The sequence below is a fragment of the Brachyhypopomus gauderio genome, chromosome 1 (genome assembly GCF_052324685.1).
Source record: "Brachyhypopomus gauderio isolate BG-103 chromosome 1, BGAUD_0.2, whole genome shotgun sequence".
Taxonomy (NCBI): Eukaryota; Metazoa; Chordata; class Actinopteri; order Gymnotiformes; family Hypopomidae; genus Brachyhypopomus; species Brachyhypopomus gauderio.
Window position 1 is genome coordinate 47134096 of NC_135211.1, and position 20858 is coordinate 47154953.

Sequence of the window (20858 nt, forward strand, 5' to 3'; positions counted from 1 at the left end):
TTTTAGACATTTACACATTACACACTAATTTTTAATATAATTTACTTTGATAAGGTTATTTCAAACATCAAAGTGTTCCGTTTGGATGAGTAAAGATATGTTTTCATTTTCTAAAATTGGACCATATATTTTCAGCTTTAGGGCCATACTTTATGCAGTACTCTAGGTCAAACAGAACCTCATTAGCATGAGAACATTAGTATGATTGTTGTGAGCATACTTTCATTTTTTTTTTTTCAAAATCTGTTTATTATCACTTTAGATCAAGTTGTTTTTAATACCAGGAATCCATGATCCGCCTCATGCTCATGAACTTCATGCCGCCCCAGTTCATGAAGTTCCTGTACTCTCCAGGACCGAAGTACCACATCCTGCCTCTGTAGTTGGGATGTTCGTACATGAGCCAGTGGCCGTCCATCACGTGACAGGAGTGGCAGCCGTCGGACCAGTGGTAGAGATCCATGAAGGAATCACAGTCATCCGTCATCTCCATCATCTGACCCATGAAGTTCTCCCTGTCATAGATCCTCATTCTGTGGGATCCTCTGTACTGTTGGGGAAGAGAACAAACTGTGTTGCTTTGGAGAAATCCTTCTGGAGCACATATAGTTAATTTCCAAAACTATATATCAGAGTTGATACTGTACCCGAGGGATCATGCGGCAAGACCTGATGTAGTTACCCGTCCCCCATCCCCACATGTTCATGTAGTCGGCGTACTCCCCCCTCTTCATGAAGTAGCTGTTTCCCATGTAGTTGGGGCGGTCGTACACCATCCAGCAGCCGCTCTCCACCCTGCAGGAGTGGCAGCGGCTCATGTAAGAGTTCATGTCAGAACAATCACCGGTGCACTCGTAGGAGCGACCCATGAAGTTCCTGTCCTCGTAGAAGATCACCTGTTTGGGTAGAAGAATTTCCATAATTATTGATTATAAAGATGCACATTAAACAAATATTAAATAAATGTTTCATTTTAAGTACCTACCTTGCCCATAGTCATGTTGACTGGTTGTCTAGTTTGGTTTGTCAGAGCTGTTTCTAACTGATGAACTACATCCTCCCTGGTTTAACTCTTGTATTTATACCTGACCAGGACCAAAGAATACGTCACTCCTGTTGTGCAAACTCCTGACCAAGCAACACAACACAGAGGCCCACGGAGAGCTGAAGTGCTTTTGCAACATTTCCATGTGACACAGACTCCAGAAGACTTTAGAATGGATCCTACTGGCAAAATCATACATCTGGGCCTTTTACGACCATTTGGTTCTGTTTGGATCTTTACTCCACAGAGACGTCAGGACTGTTAATGTTTTGTTCTTTTTGTTGTACAGGAATGCCAGCTTTCAGTCTTTTTCACACAATAAAAAAAAAAAGAAAATACAATCGAGCCTGTGAGCCTAGAAAGCGTTCACAAATGGACATTCAGACAGCCGCTGCTGGTTTAAAGTATTAAGTAAGCAAAAAATAAATAAAGGTCACACCTGCCCTTTTCAATGTAACTAATGCATCCAGCATCAAGACACTAATTGGATCTAATATTCTGGCCGTATTTAAATATTTGTATCAGACTTGTAAGTCGCGGGGGCAGTTAGGAGTACAGAGATGTTATGATTGCTTTGGTTTTTAAAACACTTTGCATTTGCAGAGCAGATTGTTCCAAGCACCTGCAGGTACAGGGAAGGGGAGGTGGTGCGTTATGTCTTCCATAACTGAAAGTGAGTCATGTAACCGAGTGAGATCGTGTAATGACAGACTGAACGTAGACATCTCTCACACGCCAGGCTGTCTGCACAGAGCACACCTGTGTTTTAAATGCATACATGAGCACCACTCAGTTGGGGAAAACCTTTAAATGCCAAGCTCAAACACAGCTGTAATGTACGATTGAGCAGTTATATGGATTGCTTATTACTTCAAAACTCATTAGACAAGTACTTTTTATAACCAAAACCACACACACAATAGGACATCCTCATGTTGAAAGTGGGCACATTTGGTCTTACTTATCTGTATTTTTTTATTACTCCCACATTTTGAGTATGTTGCATCATTTTTTCGGTTACAGACTCCTTTGTCCTGTGCAGGTGAGGTATTTCAAAAGAAGATCTGATTATTCCTCAGACGGCTTCCTGTCTGACCCTACAGAGGGACATTTAACCCAGTCCTCTGGGCCTGTCAGTCTAGCCATATATCTGCCCTATCCCTATTGCTTCAGAGATGGGCAGGTTCCAGGGTCAGAAAGTAAAAGTCCTTCCCAGGATTTTATTCAAGCTTGCTAGAATTTCTAATTAGTGGCAGGTACAATTAGTGGAATCAACACAATCCAGGAAGCATGAGCAAAATCCTGGTGAGGACTTTCTGAACCTGGAATGCCCACCTCTACTGCTTATACAGCTGCATCAGTTATTCCACGTTCTTAACATCTTGGATCCAGCATGCGGGGATGTAAGAGAGTGCAAAAACATTAACCATCTCTAGGGTCTTCAGGACTGGGAAGCATGGCATTGGAGTGAATTACGGAGTGTGAACACCCCTAGATCATGTCATATGTCAGGGTGTCCCAGGAGTGACATGGACCCCATTCTCTCCTTCACTAAGATCCTTGGGTCAGCATGCGACTGTTTATTTCTAAGATCAGTCATGGCTTGATTACAAGGTAATTTATTACTACCACCAACCACTGTGGGGCGCTCTCTAAAAGAGCTACGCCCAGTGTCCACTGTACAGCTGTAGTTGAGCTGTGTCCTGTTGCTGTTTAGCATGTTAACACGAGCTGATTAAGTACGGAGGAAAAGGGAGTGAAGATGAGGAGGGTGAAGAATGAAGTTTGGAATACTCTGCCCTCTCTCTGGATGAGAATACCGATCACATTGATGCTCCTCAACTTCAGGTTTGAGCTGCTCAAGTTGTTCTCTGTGCCTGCCACCACATGAGAGCACATTTTCCATATAAAGGGCTTTTGGGATGATTTCAGATTCAGCTCTAGAGCGTCTGATCTGGAGAGATCAGACAGGAAGGCCACGGTCCAAGAAGCCGTCTCTGCACAGCCTGATTTTAATGCATTTTAGTAAGAAGGTAAAACATCAGTCTTATGGCCTCAGACAGTTGATGAAATGTCTCTGACTTACTTAGGTTTCGCATACATAGGTATGCGCTCCCGAGTATAAAACAGATATAATGACTTTTTTAAACTTACAAGTGAAGGATCTCAATTTATGATGTGACAGAGGACTATGTGTGAAATATGTGAAGGAAATGGAGGAAAAGTGGTTGTTTTTCCTATTACTTTGACATGTATAATAACTTAATACTCTTTTCTATTATCCTTGATGAAATTACCAAAAGAAAAATGTCATGCCACCATGACACATGAGAAATACTACTTTTGTCATCTTCAATGAGTTTTATTGTTGAGTGCTATCCAGAGGAGGATGGACTCCATGTTTGAGTTTGTTTCATCTAAAGATCTATACAACAGGGCTCAAGTTTAAATGTCCACAGACATTTATGTTACTTTCTAGTTTACCTGTCCTGTGAGGACCTTTCAGAAGGCAATGTTCAATTAGGCATGTTCTGTTGAACTGTGCTTTGATAATATCCAAAAAGCAAATTTCTTAAACTGATTTAGTTTATGAATATGTTTTTTGTATCTTTATCAGGGCAAGGGAGATAAAGAAGTGTATATATAAATTTATATATATATATTTTTTAAAGTTGATATTTCTTACTTTATACAATTTTTACTTCATACTTTTTTTTTTCAGAGGAGAGGAAATAATTGACTGTTGATTTATTTATTTGACAATTACTTTATTTTGACTTTAGCTCAGGTTGTTTTTAATACCAGGAATCCATGATCCGCCTCATGCTCATGAACCTCATGCCGCCCCAGTTCCTGAAGTTCCTGTACTCTCCAGGACCGAAGTACCACATCCTGCCTCTGTAGTTGGGATGCTCGTACATGAGCCAGTGGCCGTCCATCACGTGACAGGAGTGGCAGCCGTCGGACCAGTGGTAGCGATCCATGAAGGAATCACAGTCATCCGTCATCTCCATCATCTGACCCATGAAGTTCTCCCTGTCATAGATCCTCATTCTGTGGGATCCTCTGTACTGTTGGGGAAGAGAACAAACTGCGTTGCTTTGGAGAAATCCTTCTGGAGCACATATAGTTAATTTCCAAAACTATATATCAGAGTTGATACTGTACCCGAGGGATCATGCGGCAAGACCTGATGTAGTTACCCGTCCCCCATCCCCACATGTTCATGTAGTCGGCGTACTCCCCCCTCTTCATGAAGTAGCTGTTTCCCATGTAGTTGGGGTGGTCGTACACCATCCAGCAGCCGCTCTCCACCCTGCAGGAGTGGCAGCGGCTCATGTAAGAGTTCATGTCAGAACAATCACCGGTGCACTCGTAGGAGCGACCCATGAAGTTCCTGTCCTCGTAGAAGATCACCTGTTTGGGTAGAAGAATTTCCATAATTATTGATTTAAGGATGCACATTACATAAATATTAAATTCATGTTTCATTTTCAGTTCCTACCTTGCCCATAGTCATGTTGACTGGTTGTCTAGTTTGGTTTGTCAGAGCTGTTTCTAACTGATGAACTACATCCTCCCTGGTTTAACTCTTGTATTTATACCTGACCAGGACCAAAGAATACGTCACTCCTGTTGTGTAAAGTCCTGACCAAGCAACACAACACAGAGGCCCATAAAGAGGTTTAGTTCTTTTACTACAATTACATGTGAATTTACAATGAATCTCTCAGGCCAGACAATAGTTATACAGTCAGTGAAAGAGATACCATCTTTGGTCTTTGTGAATGGCCTTTGAGTGTTTTTGCTACATTTACATGTGTCACGGTCTCCAGAAGACTTTAGAATGAATTCCATTGGCTAGACAATATATCTGCCTATTTGGTACAAAACATATTTATGAGAAAGTCCACTAGGGCAATAATGAATTCATTAATTAATAAACGAGTGAACAGTTTGCATTTTATGTGCCACAAAGTGTTAACAGCATGGTTTAAAATTAAAATTAAAGATATTACGAGTTACAGGTTTTAATGTCAGCCAGCCAGCTTTAATCCAATACATCTCTGTACTAATCTGTGAGGTTACTGATAGAAATGCAAAACCACTCAAACAATGGACAAACTGCCAATACAAAGAATACGAATGAACATACTGGGCAAAGTATAATAGTCACTTAATAATACCACTACTTTAAAATGTAGCAACTGGCAATTTTACTTCCATCTTTTGTCAATCTGACCATGCAATGTTGATTACACAGAGGATCGAATAGTTTGAAATTGTGTATCCCCAAACTTAGTAATACATGAGAACATAAACACAGCATGTGTAGACAGACATGTGTAGACATAAACTGAGTGTGCATTTAACGTCAGAGACATAATTTATATAAGTTATAAGTTATATAAGGTGTCATACAATAAGTGCAATATATCAAATACAGTAATAAGTATAGGGTGCAAAGAGGTAGCATGTAGGAACAACTGTAAACAGATGTTAAATCCATACATACACAATACAAGTGCATACATATGTATAATATATATACATACACACCCACATATACATATACTGTATATACAGTATGTATATTCATACATACACTTGTATATACAACAGTAGCGAACCGTGACCATTAAACCGGGTTCCGCTCCCATCCCCGAAAAAAACTTGTTTCCTCTCCTAATTAACTGCAATTAAAAAAAAATTAAAATTGAGATGACATTACAGCTTTAGAAATGCAATAAACAATAATATATGTACTAAATAACTTCTTAAACAAAATAAGGTTCCAACAAAATAAGGTTCACCGCTCCGTGTTCCTCGGAAGCGGAATATGTAAACAACGCGCACAAGGGCGTCAAAGGACTGAATCGAAAATAGCTAGCGGTGGTACGCTAACGACAGCTAGCATCACCACAGCGGGCAGAAATCATCATACAGTTTAGCCCGCCCACTAAGAGGGAAGATATGATTGGTCAATTTTACTGTCATTTGAAACTGGTATTGCGCTGAATTATAACTGCCAGGCCCTCTGTAAACGAACAGCGGGCATCACAGTCCTGATAGGGGGAGACACAGGCTCACAGGCTTCCACTTAACCCTTCACCTTCAAACACAGATTGAATAGACACGGGTGAATAATTTATTTGCTTATATTTTTGGAATTGTTTAGATGTCGATTGTCAAACTGTAAGTAGATAAAATAAAATTGGGTAAATTATATTATATATATTTATGTTTTAAGAATATTTTGGGCCCTCTGAGAGGGCGTAGAGGGCCCTGATGGTTCCCCACAGATATACACATACACACACATATGCACACACGTTAACATTCATTTAATATTCAGTGGTCTTGGGTGAGAGTTCTTACTGTTCAAGGACTATGTCTTGAGTGTGTTAAGTAGTCTGATGACCTGTGGAAAGAAGCTTTTGCTGAGTCTGGAAGTCTTGCATCACATACTGCGGTAGTGTTTTCCTGATGGTAAGAAGTTGAACCGTTTGTGTGCAGGATGGGTGGAATGTTTGCTGATACTGATGGCTCTCTTGATGCTGCAGGAAAGGTAAAGGTCCTGGATGGAAGATTGGGCCGATATGGTGATCTTCTCACTCTATGTAGAGCCTTCTGATCAGAGACAGGGCAGTTTCCATACCAGACTAACAGGTTACTGGTAAAGATACTCTCAATAGCACCCCTGTTAAAAGTGACGAGGACAGAAGTTGGGAGTTTAGCTATCTTCAACTGGTGTAGAAAGTGAAGGTGTTGTTATGCCTTCTTGACTAGGGAGGTGGTGTTGGTGGACCAGGTCAAGCCATCTGTGATATTCACTCCCAATAACTTTTTACAGATTCCACAGCGCTGCCGTTAATGCTGAGTGGGGTGTGCTGCAGGAGATTCTTTCTGAAGTCTATCGTTATTTCTTTGGTTTAGCTGACAATGAGTTGCAGGTTATTGATGTCATACCAGTTGAGAAATGTATGTACCTCCTCTCTATAGGCCGATTCATCGTTGAAGAGGCCCACCACTGTTGTGTCATTGGCAAACTTGATAATATGGTTTGAATCATATCTGGCACAACAGTCATGAGTCAACAGTGTGAACAGAAGGGGGCTTAGTACAAAACCCTGGGGAACCCCAGTGGTCATGATGATGGTCTCTGAGGAGTTATTGCCAACTCTTACTGATTGTGTTCTATCAGTGAGAAAGTCCATTATCCAGTTGCATAGTTTGATGCTGATGCTTAATTCACTGAGTTTGTTCACCAGGTGTTGGGGGATGACTGTGTTAAATGCGGAGCTGAAATCAATGAACAGCATCTGCACGTTACTGTTCTTGTTTTCCAGATGATCCAGGCATAGGTGGAGAGCTGTTACTATGGCATCCTCAGTGGAACGTTTGGGACGGTATGCAAATTGAAGTGGGTCTAGTCCGATAGGAAGGATGGATATTATATGCGTCTTGACTTTCAAAGCATTTCATCAGGATGGGAGTGAGTGGTATGGGTCAGTATTCGATCGGTGTTGAGACGTGTGGTTTCTTGGGTAACAAAATGATGGAGGTAGCTTTGAAACATGCTGGTAGAATGGCTTTGCTCAGAGAGGTGTTGTAGATATCCGTGAGAACATCTGTGAGTTTGTAAGCACAGTCCCTGAGCACCCACCTGTCCTTTTGTCTGGACCAGCAGCTTTCCTAGGGTTCACCTTCAGTATGGTCCTCCTCACCTCCGTTGAGTCCAGGTGAAGTGTTTTACTGTCCACGCAGGGGGAGGTTTTTGTTGGTATTGTGGTGTTGCTATCCTCAAACTGGCTGAAGAAGGTGTTGAGTGTGTTGAGGAAGTCCAAGTTGTCTTCACACAGTGGGTGTGTTGATCTGAAGTTGGAGACTGACTGGATACCGTGCCACAGGTGCCTAGGGTTCTTTGTATCTGCGATTTGTACTTGGATTTTTTTGTCCATACAAAAAATACTTGGCTGATCTCACGGCCCAGTTCAGTTTGGCCCTGGCAGATAGAAGAACATCTTTATCCCCGGACTTGAGCACAGCGTTCCGTGCAGAGTTGTATAATCCAGGTTCAGAAAGTAAAAGTCCTCACCAGGATTTTGCTCAAGCTTGCTAGATTTCTAATTAGTGCAATCCAGGTAAAATGAGTGGAATCAACACAATCCAGGAAGCCTGAGCAAAATCCTGGTGAGGACTTTTACTTTCTGAACCTGGATTATACAACTCTGGTTCCGTGCCTTCACAAGCTCACGTACCTCCCTAGTAAACCAGGGTTTGTTGTTGGCTCTTGTGGTGATGTTTTTTATGACAGTCACATCCTCTATGCATTTGGATATGTATCCAGTCACACACACTGTATATTCTGTTAAATTGGTAAATTTGGTATGGTAAATTGGTTGGTAGTTGCAGCCTCTTTAAAATCAGACCAGTCTGTACATTCAAAACAATCTTGAAGAGCTGAGGAAGTGTCCTCTGGCCATACTCTGATCTGCTTCAGACATGGCTTATTCTCCATGAATTGTAGTCTGTAATTTGGAATTAGCATGACAGAGAGATGGTCTAAGTTCCCTAGGTGGGGGTGGGGAACAGCTCTGAATGCCTCCTTGATGTTGGTGTAGACCTGGTCAAGAGTGTTCTCTCCCCTGGTCGAAAAGTTCACATATTTGTAGTAATGTGGAAGTACTGATGTCAATTTGGCCTGGTTGACATCTCCAGCAATTATGCAGACAGAGTCCGGGTTAGAGTTTGGGTTAGAGTTCTGCGTTGAGCTTGTGTTCGCACATGGTGGAATATACACGGCTGTGATATTATTAGCTGTTTATTCTCTTGGCATGTAGAATGATCGGTATTAGGGATGACCTGCAATAGTTGCTGATTCGACTATAGTCGACTATACCTCCTAGTCGACTATGAACATCATTGTCGAATGTACCATTCTAACTGCATGGGGGTATATAACTAAAGTCCCCACTACATATGGTCAACTTCCACAGCCCAATTTGTTATAGTTATAGTTATAGTTCTGGCTTCAGGTTAAAACTGAGAGACAATGACTCATATGACAGCACAGAAAAACACAGAAAACATTTATTTTGGGGGAGGAGGTATTTCAGACAAAGAGAAACTTGACGGCGCAAAATCCAAACCAAGCTCTCCTCTACATCTAATTTTCATCTTAGGTGCATGTACACTGTGAGACATAATCTAAAAAAAATTTGGAAATCACAATGTATGATTTTTTTTTGTCTCTTTGGTCTTAGCCATGTTGGTAGATGGAGTCTTACTGATTGTGTGGGGTGGACAGGTGTCTTTATGCAGATAAAGACCCCAAACAGGTGTTTCAAAGTGGAGGTGGACTTTTAAGAAGCGGACTAACAGGTCTTTGAAGGACAAAATTTTTGCTGATTGGCAGGTGTTCAAATACTTATTTGCAGCAGTAACACAAATAAATTATTTAAAAAATCATACACTGTGATTTTTTTAGATTATGTCTCTCACAGAGGACATGCACCTAAGGTGTAAATTTCAGACCCCTCCATGATTTCTAAGTGTGAGAACTTGCAAAGTCGCAGGGTGTTCAAATACTTATTTTCTTTACTGTATTTTGGACACGTCTAAGTCGAGTTGAGAGTCATTAGGAAATCTTTTTGTAGGCAAGTGCAATTTCAACTTGAGTTGCTCACATAAGTGCCCACCTCTGTATCTAGTTCACTTTAGAAAATTATAACAAAGTATTTTCTGCAATTCATTTAATGATAAAAAAGAGAACATGCTCTTGGGTGGGAAAATGAGAAACCACTGACTTTTCTGGATTTGACCAAAATGACTTTATTTTCATTTAGGACAGGTTGACTTTAATACCAGGAATCCATGATCCGCCTCATGCTCATGAACCTCATGCCGCCCCAGTTCCTGAAGTTCCTGTACTCTCCAGGACCAAAGTACCACATCCTGCCTCTGTAGTTGGGATGTTCGTACATGAGCCAGTGGCCGTCCATCACGTGACAGGAGTGGCAGCCGTTGGACCAGTGGTAGCGATCCATGAAGGAATCACAGTCATCCGTCATCTCCATCATCTGACCCATGAAGTTCTCCCTGTCATAGATCCTCATTCTGTGGGATCCTCTGTACTGTTGGGGAAGAGAACAAACCGCGTTGCTTTGGAGAAATCCTTCTGGAGCACATATAGTTAACTAAGCATTTCCAAAACTATATATCAGAGTTGATACTGTACCCGAGGGATCATGCGGCAAGACCTGATGTAGTTACCCGTCCCCCATCCCCACATGTTCATGTAGTCGGCGTACTCCCCCCTCTTCATGAAGTAGCTGTTTCCCATGTAGTTGGGGTGGTCGTACACCATCCAGCAGCCGCTCTCCACCCTGCAGGAGTGGCAGCGGCTCATGTAAGAGTTCATGTCAGAACAATCACCGGTGCACTCGTAGGAGCGACCCATGAAGTTCCTGTCCTCGTAGAAGATCACCTGTTTGGGTAGAAGAATTTCCATAATTATTGATTTAAGGATGCACATTACATAAATATTAAATACATGTTTCATTTTCAGTTCCTACCTTGCCCATGGTCATGTTGACTGGTTGTCTGGTTTGGTTTGTCAGAGTTGTTTCTAACTGATGAACTACATCCTCCCTGGTTTAACTCTTGTATTTATACCTGACCAGGACCAAAGAATACGTCACTCCTGTTGTGTAAACTCCTGACCAAGCAACTCAGTACGGAGGCCCATGGAGAGCTGTGGTACATTTCCACAACACAGACTCCAGAACACTCCAGAATGAATCCCTTTGGCAAGACAATACATATACATGTTCTGAAACCTTTACTTAATTCCAGAACTGTTTTTTTTTTTGGTTGGTACACATGGAAACCTGCTTTCTATGATATTTTTGTCATTTTATAACACAAGCTCTTTTTTGTTAGGGAATGACCTCATGTAATGTAGTGCCACTCCCTGATGTCAATTACGTCCATGTCTGTCTTTCTCTTCTGTGTTTTTTCATTCCTTAAGTTTAGTTTACCCTTTTCCCCGCCTCAGGTCAGACCCTTGTCCCATCATGTGTTTCACCTGTCTCTCTCCTCTCATTGGTTTTCCTTAGTCATTGTTGCTGTTTACGCTTTTGGTTTTTCTCTGTGGTTTTCTGACTTGCTTGCTATTCCCAGTCCTTGTTGTTGCTGTGTTTGGTTTCGTTTCTCATATCACCTTCCTCCCCTGTGCTTCATCTGTGTGGTCAGTATTCCTTAGTCCATGTCTTCTTACACCCTGAGTTTTCACCCAGCTGTTTAAGGGTATCTGGTGAGTGTTTTTTGTTCTGCCCTCTCATCATTTCGAAAGTAGTTAATTCTGTTTAGTTTTGTTTCATTCCATGTTGTCTAGTTCTATTTATGTCCTCCCTGTGTTGTTTATGTTGTTTAGCCTGTTTTTGCATGTAGCCAGTCCGGTATTTAGCCCCGAGTTGTTACTGGTTTGTGTTTAGTTCTTGTCATGAACCGTTGTGTACGTAAGTATGTCTCCCATTTGAAGGTATGTCATGTGTCCCATACTCCTGATGAGAGTACTCTGTGTCATGACAATAAAATATCCTTCTCCCTGCAATTGTGTCCGCGCACTACTCTAGTTATGTCCAGATCGTTACACCTCGCATATGTGGTCATAGTCCTGGGAGTGGCTGAGACTTAGTCTGATACACCCAGTTGAAGCTCAAGACCCAGATGTCAAGCACAGGTTAACATGGTTAAGCTGAGCTCGCATGTCTTGGTTTGCTAATTAAATAGTTAGTTCATGTCACCTGGGTTCCTTGGTACTGGGGAAAGGTAAGAGCATTTATGTAGCAATTCGTGGAGTGTCGTTGTAGGCCTGCTCCTTAGCCCAGGTTACACCTGATATACAGTGTAACATTGCTTCAGACTTGTTATTCTATTGCAATTAATGATGAGTAAAAAACACACATTAGATCATATGTTGAAACACATGGATTAGTCAGTGCATTTGTGCCGTTTAGATTTTACGTTTGAATTTATCACGGCATGGGCCTGTTTTCCAGTAATTAGTTCTCTTATTGAGTAATTAATTCTGTGTCAATGAAGACATTCCAGAGTGAAACTGGATACATCACAAATGTTTTTCCACTTCCACTACAAAGGACACACACACACACACACACACACACACACACACACTGAGCTGATGTTCTTGTGCTACACATCTATGTGACACAGTATCCCGAAGACCTCTGAATGGGTTCTACTAGCAAGGCAGTATGTTTGGGCCTGTTGCACCCTAGTGACCATACTAGGGCCATTCATGTTTTAAGAATGGCAGCTCCTACTCTTAGTATGTCTTTTTAAATCATCCCCTGTTTAACAGTCAACATTCATACTTTAGTGACTTTATACTTTATACTGTAGTGGTGGTATGTTCTTGCTATTGTTGATTAATAACACATTTGAAGGATTCCATGAGCATATGTCTAGACTTCAAAACTTTTTAGCTTTCTGATTAGATGTCTTCTTTTATACTTCTAGCACAGTATAATTCTTTATTTTATTAATTATTCCTATTGCTGCCCTTTTAATTCACTTTAATAAGCATAGAAAACAATATACCATTATAGAGGGTCCACTGTTTTAGACTTCTTCGTCAGAACTGAACTCAGGGAACTGCAGGGTTTCTTAAGCATGTATGACTGTCTACATCAGGAGCATAAAATATTCATAATCATCATTGGTTAATCCTGTTCCTCACTGTAGCAGCAGTTAGCCAATAAAATGTGATTAAACAAATTAGGGGATGTGTTCTTTTCATGCCTGGGGCTTTGGCCTTCGATGAACATTATAGCACAATTGCTGGCCATAGCAGCATTTTACTTGATGCTTTACAGAATCAGCTTCACTGTATTTTAGCCCCAGTAATTTCACCATTATTTGGAATATTCCCAGGAGGAGTTCATACCCAGGAATCTCCTCTCCTGGCTATTCCTGTGCTGCACTGAGCAATTTTAATAATCCCGGGTCAGATCATGATATCCAGTATGATGATATTTAAATTATATGGTAATGAACAGAATATGGCAGAATGTGCTGTTCTGAGCGTATTGTATAACTCAAGCTGGACAACCCTCTAGGTGCTACAACCTAATAGCAATACTGAAAAATTTTGTGTGAAGTTTGTGTGTCAGGAAAAGCCCTACTGCCCTTCTGTTCTGCACTGTGGTGTTCTGGAGTGCATACTTCTCTTGGTCAAATGCAGCACTTAAAATGTTTGTTCAAAGACATCATTAGTCTGTTTGTTTAGACACATTTACATGCAAATGGCAGTGCAAATACATATAGGAAGCTAAAATGAATCGAGATGTAGTCCATGTCCAGTGACCTCAGTGACTCAGCTTTGGTGATGGCACTCTTATTGCTCAGAGTATCTCAATGAAGGCTGTAAAATGTCGAAATGGAAATCAGTGGAGTGACTTTGTTTGCAAATTGGTCATAAACCATCCATCTATCGTTTGCCATTATGGTTGAACTAGGCTTAGATTCAATCTTGCTTTTGCAAATATGTCAGAATTTGTTCCTGTGAAGTAGAGAATGTGTTTGCTCATTGAGTCTGACACGTCTTCCTCAAACTTTCCTCCTCTTCCTCAAACTCTCTCAGGAAGTTTTCCCTGCCATCGCAGCCCCTTGGTTTGAGGACTGATGCTTAAATGTTTCTAATAGCACATTTGCTACTATGATTTGTGTAAAAGTGAAAGTTTTTCCAGGATGGAGAAGGTGTGATTAAAGGCTTCGTCAATTTTCTGGAGTTTATTTTTGTCAAAATAAGTTTATTTTTACTTAAACTTTTTTAGTACCAGGAATCCATGATATGCCTCATGCTCATGAACCTCATGCCACCCCAGTTCCTGAAGTTCCTGTACTCTCCAGGACCGAAGTACCACATCCTGCCTCTGTAGTTGGGATGTTCGTACATGAGCCAGTGGCCGTCCATCACGTGACAGGAGTGGCAGCCGTCGGACCAGTGGTAGCGATCCATGAAGGAATCACAGTCATCCGTCATCTCCATCATCTGACCCATGAAGTTCTCCCTGTCATAGATCCTCATTCTGTGGGATCCTCTGTACTGTTGGGGAAGAGAACAAACCGTGTTGCTTTGGAGAAATCCTTCTGGAGCACATATAGTTAATTTCCAAAACTATATATCAGAGTTGATACTGTACCCGAGGGATCATGCGGCAAGACCTGATGTAGTTACCCGTCCCCCATCCCCACATGTTCATGTAGTCGGCGTACTCCCCCCTCTTCATGAAGTAGCTGTTTCCCATGTAGTTGGGGCGGTCGTACACCATCCAGCAGCCGCTCTCCACCCTGCAGGAGTGGCAGCGGCTCATGTAAGAGTTCATGTCAGAACAATCACCGGTGCACTCGTAGGAGCGACCCATGAAGTTCCTGTCCTCGTAGAAGATCACCTGTTTAGGTAGAAGCAATTAAAAGGACAATGAGGTCACTAGATTTCTGTAGGTACAAACGGCAATATTTAAATTATCGTGTCAAACCATGAATGTATATTGGTAAATGCTTCATTTTCAGTTCCTACCTTGCCCATAGTCATGGTGACTGGTTGTCTGGTTTGGTTTGTCAGAGCTGTTTCTAACTGATGAACTACATCCTCCCTGGTTTAACTCTTGTATTTATACCTGACCAGGACCAAAGAATACGTCACTCCTGTTGTGTAAACTCCTGACCAAGCAACACAACACAGAGGCCCACGGAGAGCTGAAGTGCTTTTGCAACATTTCCATGTGACACAGACTCCAGAAGACTTTAGAATGGATCCTACAGGTAAGACAATATATCTACCTGATCTGTTTATTTTTGTATCAGACACGGACATAATTTGGGGGGGGGGGGGGGGGGGGGGGGGGGGGGATGTCCCCCCCACTTTTTCAAAAGCCGGTTTTGGTCCCCCCCAGCTTTTACGGTTAAAACCAAATATTTAAATAGCGATGAATCCATGTCCCCCCTACTTTTTATTACAAAATTACATCCATGGTGTCAGACAATAACATGTTCAGAGGTGTATAATCCAGGTTCAGAAAGTAAAAGTCCTCACCAGGATTTTGCTCACGCTTCCTGGATTGTGTTGATTCCACTCATTTTACCTGGATTGCACTAATTAGAAAATCTAGCAAGCTTGAATAAAATCCTGGTGAGGACTTTTACTTTCTGAACCTAAATTATACAACTCTGAACATGTTAATACGTTTATTGACAAATCAGTGAACAGTTTTGGATTTACCTGAACTGTCAGGTGTTAATGTCATGGGCATTAACCTATAAATGTCATGTGAATTGATAGGTAAAATCATTATGGGTTTCTTCAACATGGTTAATGAGAAGCTACTACTCAAACAATCTGTGAAATTGTTAATATTTAATTTTCTTTTCATGTTCATCAATACATTTAAAATACTTTACTCTAACTTTGTTAGTAATTTTGTTAGCAATTTTGTTAGCAATTTCTCTACTAGCAGTCTTGCTATCACATTTACACCTCATTTCTCAGTTGTATTTACTTTAGTGCTGTCAATTCCAGGTGCCGCGATTAAAAGTCCTCACCAGGATTTTGCTCAAGCTTGCTAGATTTTCTAATTAGCAATCCAGGTAAAATTAGTGGAATCAACACAATCCAGGAAGCCAGAGCAAAATCCTGGTGAGGACTTTTAATCGCGGCACCTGGAATTGACAGCACTAATTTACTTCTAAACCTACTTGCACATATCCTGATAAATTGATTATTGATTTATTCATCAATAGTTTCTGGATCAGTCAACAATACAAATGGTCTCCCACAAGCCTGCACCCCCTGCAGATACTACAGGTCTTCTGTTCATCTGACGCATGCTGTCGTTGCTATTTCCAGTCTCTCATTTTTAATGTTCCTGCTTTTGTACGAACATCATTGGGACATTCTCATTATTACCTTAGGAACCAGCAAGATGCATATATTGTTTAAAACAAAACAAAGTGCTGATGTGGTGTGTTCGAAGTCTGGAATCTTAGTCCATTGTCTCTGTTTTGAAATGTCTGTCTCATGACTACAACTACAGTCTAAAACCCTTTAGTTCTTTAGTTAATCAATTTCCTTACTGACTAATGTAGTTGAAAATGTTTACAGTGAAACATCTGGCCACACCTCAAATATCTCCATAGGACATTATAAGCATGGGTGGAAGCGTGCTTTACACACATGTAACAGACAATAACCTGGGCTGGGTGTTGCATTAAATTTAGCTACTCTTCAAGTTATTGTTCCCAATAAGAAATTAAATCACTGGGCATGTGTGGGCACGGAAAAGACAGAAGACATGAGCACTAGGACTGAAGGAGGGGGTGCAGGGAAGGGTTTAGGACTGAATGAGGGGGTCCAGTAAAGGGTTTAGGACTGAAGGAGGGGGTGCAGGGAAGGGTTTAGGACTGAATGAGGGGGTCCAGTAAAGGGTTTAGGACTGAAGGAGGGGGTGCAGGGAAGGGTTTAGGACTGAATGAGGGGGTCCAGTAAAGGGTTTAGGACTGAAGGAGGGGGTGCAGGGAAGGGTTTAGGACTGAAGGAGGGGGTCAAGGGAAGGATTTCGGACTGAAGGAGGGGTCCAGGGAAGGGTTTAGGACTGAATGAGGGGGTCCAGTAAAGGGTTTAGGACTGAATGAGGGGGTCCAGGGAAGGGTTTAGGCCTGAAGGAGGGGGTCCATGGAAGGTTTTAGGACTGTTTGGCGAGTTTATCAGCATCAGGGTTGAACGGTACAAGACATATCAGTGCTATGGTTACAAATGTAGTTGCATTATAATTGTTTTCAATTTACTATTAAAAATAGTTTATCTCCAAATTGTGTGACTATAATCACAAATGTTTTATGATGACTGATTCTGTCTTCAGAAGCATTTGTTTTATATACTAAAACAAGTTATCTTAAATGTTATATAAAATATTTTAGAAAACCATTTCAAAAAGTAGAGGGGACAAAATCAGTCATTTGAGAAAGTATTACCGACATAATACTGATGTCCCCATTGTAAATTATGCCTATGGTTTCAGTGCATGGCAGTGAAACTTACTAAATAGTGTCCTGCTAATTTCATATTCAATTTTAGATTTTCTGATTTGTAGAAAAATGTGGTCCAGGAAACTGACAGTCTCCTCTGAGTTCAGAAGATGACGTTCACATCTTGGTGTGTCAGCTGGTGCTGAAGGCAAAGCTATCTCAGAGCGGGGGTAAAATACCATATGTTACCATGCTGATGTATTGCAATATTACATATTTGTTATATCAGCATTTTGCTTGGACATATGGTCAATATTCTCTCCATGAGAATAAGTCGAGCTGGATGTGTTTTTATGGCATTTAGGAGTCTGATTATGTAAGCTGCAGTTTTCCTCAAGAATGAATCTGTTGTTGGAGTCCTCTGTTGTGACATGTAAAAGGTGTCCTTAACATTGAAAAAATAATTTCTGACAAGGTAATTGTCTTTATGACAGCTGCTGTACCAAATGGACTTTATAAAATGTAAGCAACATATTTCCTAAAGCAATTAATTTTATGATGAAACTTTCTTTTTTGGAGGAAAAAAGGGGAAAAGCATACATTTTAAGTTTATTTGAGAATGACTTTATTATCATTTTAGATCAAGTTGTTTTTAATACCAAGAATCCATGATCCGCCTCATGCTCATGAACCTCATGCCGCCCCAGTTCCTGAAGTTCCTGTACTCTCCAGGACCAAAGTACCACATCCTGCCTCTGTAGTTGGGATGCTCGTACATGAGCCAGTGGCCGTCCATCACGTGACAGGAGTGGCAGCCGTCGGACCAGTGGTAGCGATCCATGAAGGAATCACAGTCATCCGTCATCTCCATCATCTGACCCATGAAGTTCTCCCTGTCATAGATCCTCATTCTGTGGGATCCTCTGTACTGTTGGGGAAGAGAACAAACCGTGTTGTTTTGGAGAAATCCTTCTGGAGCACATATAGTTAATTTCCAAAACTATATATCAGAGTTGATACTGTACCCGAGGGATCATGCGGCAAGACCTGATGTAGTTACCCGTCCCCCATCCCCACATGTTCATGTAGTCGGCGTACTCCCCCCTCTTCATGAAGTAGCTGTTTCCCATGTAGTTGGGGTGGTCGTACACCATCCAGCAGCCACTCTCCACCCTGCAGGAGTGGCAGCGGCTCATGTAAGAGTTCATGTCAGAACAATCACCAGTGCACTCGTAGGAGCGACCCATGAAGTTCCTGTCCTCGTAGAAGATCACCTGTTTGGAGAGATGCAATTAAAAGGACAATGAGGTCACTCGATTTCTGTAGGAACAAACGGCAACATTTAAATTATAATTTCAAATCATAAACATATATTGGAAAATGCTTCATTTTCAGTTCCTACCTTGCCCATGGTCATGTTGACTGGTTGTCTAGTTTGGTTTGTCAGAGTTGTTTCTAACTGATGAACTACATCCTCCCTGGTTTAACTCTTGTATTTATACCTGACCAGGACCAAAGAATACGTCACTCCTGTTGTGTAAACTCCTGACCAAGCAACACAGCACAGAGGCCCATAAAGAGCTATAATGCTTCTGTTACAATACTATGATGCAGTCTGGAGAAGAGTTTAGAATGGATCTCTTTGTCAGCAAAATAAATCTACCTGATCTTGTGTTGCACATTAAGTGATTAACTGATCTATAATTGGACAAATAAATAAACTCGCCCTTTGATGTGTTTATGTTGTGAAATTGAACATTTTAACATTACAGGTGCTACTAATATGGATAATAGTTGTAATTACATGTTCTCCACCAATTCGTGTAATTACTTGTACATTTTTGGGCCCACCTACACAGCGGAGAATTAATAAAATCAACAAGAGTAACACCACTAGGTAAATAACAAGTGGAATATTCCTTTACTTGATAATCACACTACACTAAAGTCAAAAAATGCATTTTTAATTCTTTTATATGTTCAAAAATGAATCTCAGATAAATAGTAGTGATGGATGAATTTGATAGAAGAGGTTCCTGCTACAGGAACGTGATATTAGTGAACAACAGATGCTTGTGGTAGAGGAAAGAATGGCTTATTGTGAGAGATATTTGAACAGTTCGGTTTGTGGTTGTAGTAGAGGACTCAATGGCTTGTGGTCGTAGTTGAAGAGATTCATTTGACCCTGCTGTACTTATTTTACTCTGTGATAGCTCCTGATCCCTTTTACATTATGTTAGTATCTCTGTCATTTCTCTGTGGCATGGTGACTGCCTGAAGACAGGCGTAAAGTTCAGGAGTTGATGTCTCCCAGACCTCATCCACCTGTCTCTCTGTCTCCCCCCTCCCTCCACAGTGCTATGTTCTCTACTAGACAGAGACTAGAAAACAATTTCCGATTCAAGTGTATATTTTGTGAACCATGGACAGCCACACCACAGGAAGCTATCTCTGTATTGATTGTAATCATTCTAAATCATAAGATGAGATGTAATCTTTGTGCTGTCACCTGGTGATGTCAGGAATTTTCAGAATTTTTATCTTTCACCTTTTCTAACACCAATAAAGTCATGATTCCTGATAATTTTAACATTCATATCTGCTGTCCTTCTAAGACACTGGTCGACTCATTTAATTAAACTCATTCTGTTTCTTTTCATTTAGATTCCACCCTTGAGAAAACCCCTCGAGGCATGAACACTCATGAACTGCTTCCTTTCTTCAATTCTACATGCCCTGACATTACAGATTCAGTTACTCCTAACAATGCAGACAGACCAAAGCATAACCCAGCCATAGCACAGTGACGATGCCGTGCCCGTCGACAGGAACCCAGGAGGACGCAACCAAAATAGAATAAAGACAAGCTTCAAGTTTCTTAACAGATTCTGAGAGATTGTCAGCCTTCTGTCAAGGCTGCAAAAGTGATATATTTTGCTGATATTTCCGTAAAAGGACTCAAAGTCCTTAAGCTCCATTTTATGCAATTAATACAGTACTTCACCCTGCCATTACAGCCATCCCTGAGGCTTCTGCAGAAGTGTGTAAAAATTTTATGAGGTTTTTTTTATTGACAAAATTGATGTCATGAGAGCAGATATTTTACTTCTAGCCAATGATCCATCTGACTTATCTGCATGTCCTGCTTTCCTCAGTCAGTTTGAGCCACTATAAATGTCCCATCTGACTGATTTCATTATGCATATGAGGCCTATCACTTGCTCCCTGGATATGGGCCCATGCAGTTTCTTAAAGATGTAGCACACACTTTTGGTCCTAGCATTTTTTCTATAATAAATTGTTGCTTAACAAATGGTATTGTTCCATTGTGCTTCAAACAGGCTGTTGTCAAACCTTCTGTAAAGAAGCCAGGCCTGGACCCATTAGTTCTTAACAATTGTGTGTCTAACCTACATTTCTTACCAGACATGTCTAACCTACCATTCTTACAGAAGGTTTTGGAGAAGGTAATCTTTTTCTACCTTTTCACATTCTTCAGAACACAAAATATTCTTAATAAATTTGGTTTTAGAACACAACTTAACACTTACAGTAGTCTGCCCAACTAAGATTTTCCATTTATCTACTATGAGCTCATCTCAGTAGAAAGTGTGCTGTTTTAATTGTCTTAGATTTAACAACAGCCTTTGGGACTGTCAATCACAGTTATTTGGTTATTTGGTTTTGCATCTAGGGTACTGCACTGAAGTGGTTTGCCTCAAATTGAGAAAACAGAATATTATCTGTCATGCCAGGTACT

At 40.9% G+C, this 20858-nt stretch overlaps 5 protein-coding genes across 5 annotated transcripts; all 5 read right to left on the reverse strand.

Annotated features, from left to right (window-relative positions):
- Window positions 1-274: 274 nt before the first annotated feature.
- On the reverse strand, window positions 275-1000 carry LOC143522798 (gamma-crystallin M2-like). Its single transcript, XM_077016656.1, has 3 exons — window positions 986-1000; window positions 648-896; window positions 275-550 (listed from the first exon to the last, which is right to left on the reverse strand). The coding sequence occupies exons 1-3, from the start codon at window positions 998-1000 to the stop codon at window positions 275-277; spliced, it is 540 nt and encodes a 179-aa protein (XP_076872771.1).
- A 2840-nt stretch (window positions 1001-3840) lies between these two features.
- Window positions 3841-4495, reverse strand: LOC143522835 (gamma-crystallin M2-like). The gene is made up of 2 exons (XM_077016720.1): window positions 4214-4495; window positions 3841-4116 (listed from the first exon to the last, which is right to left on the reverse strand). Exons 1-2 carry the CDS (start codon window positions 4484-4486, stop codon window positions 3841-3843), a joined length of 549 nt encoding a protein of 182 aa, XP_076872835.1. The 5' UTR covers window positions 4487-4495.
- A 5411-nt stretch (window positions 4496-9906) lies between these two features.
- LOC143522776 (gamma-crystallin M2-like) lies at window positions 9907-10805 on the reverse strand. Its single transcript, XM_077016624.1, has 3 exons — window positions 10624-10805; window positions 10287-10535; window positions 9907-10182 (listed from the first exon to the last, which is right to left on the reverse strand). The coding sequence occupies exons 1-3, from the start codon at window positions 10636-10638 to the stop codon at window positions 9907-9909; spliced, it is 540 nt and encodes a 179-aa protein (XP_076872739.1). The 5' UTR covers window positions 10639-10805.
- A 3099-nt stretch (window positions 10806-13904) lies between these two features.
- On the reverse strand, window positions 13905-14538 carry LOC143522841 (gamma-crystallin M2-like). The gene is made up of 2 exons (XM_077016734.1): window positions 14278-14538; window positions 13905-14180 (listed from the first exon to the last, which is right to left on the reverse strand). Exons 1-2 carry the CDS (start codon window positions 14497-14499, stop codon window positions 13905-13907), a joined length of 498 nt encoding a protein of 165 aa, XP_076872849.1. The 5' UTR covers window positions 14500-14538.
- Window positions 14539-17750: 3212 nt separating this feature from the next.
- LOC143522826 (gamma-crystallin M2-like) lies at window positions 17751-18515 on the reverse strand. The gene is made up of 3 exons (XM_077016708.1): window positions 18501-18515; window positions 18124-18372; window positions 17751-18026 (listed from the first exon to the last, which is right to left on the reverse strand). The coding sequence occupies exons 1-3, from the start codon at window positions 18513-18515 to the stop codon at window positions 17751-17753; spliced, it is 540 nt and encodes a 179-aa protein (XP_076872823.1).
- Window positions 18516-20858: the final 2343 nt, after the last annotated feature.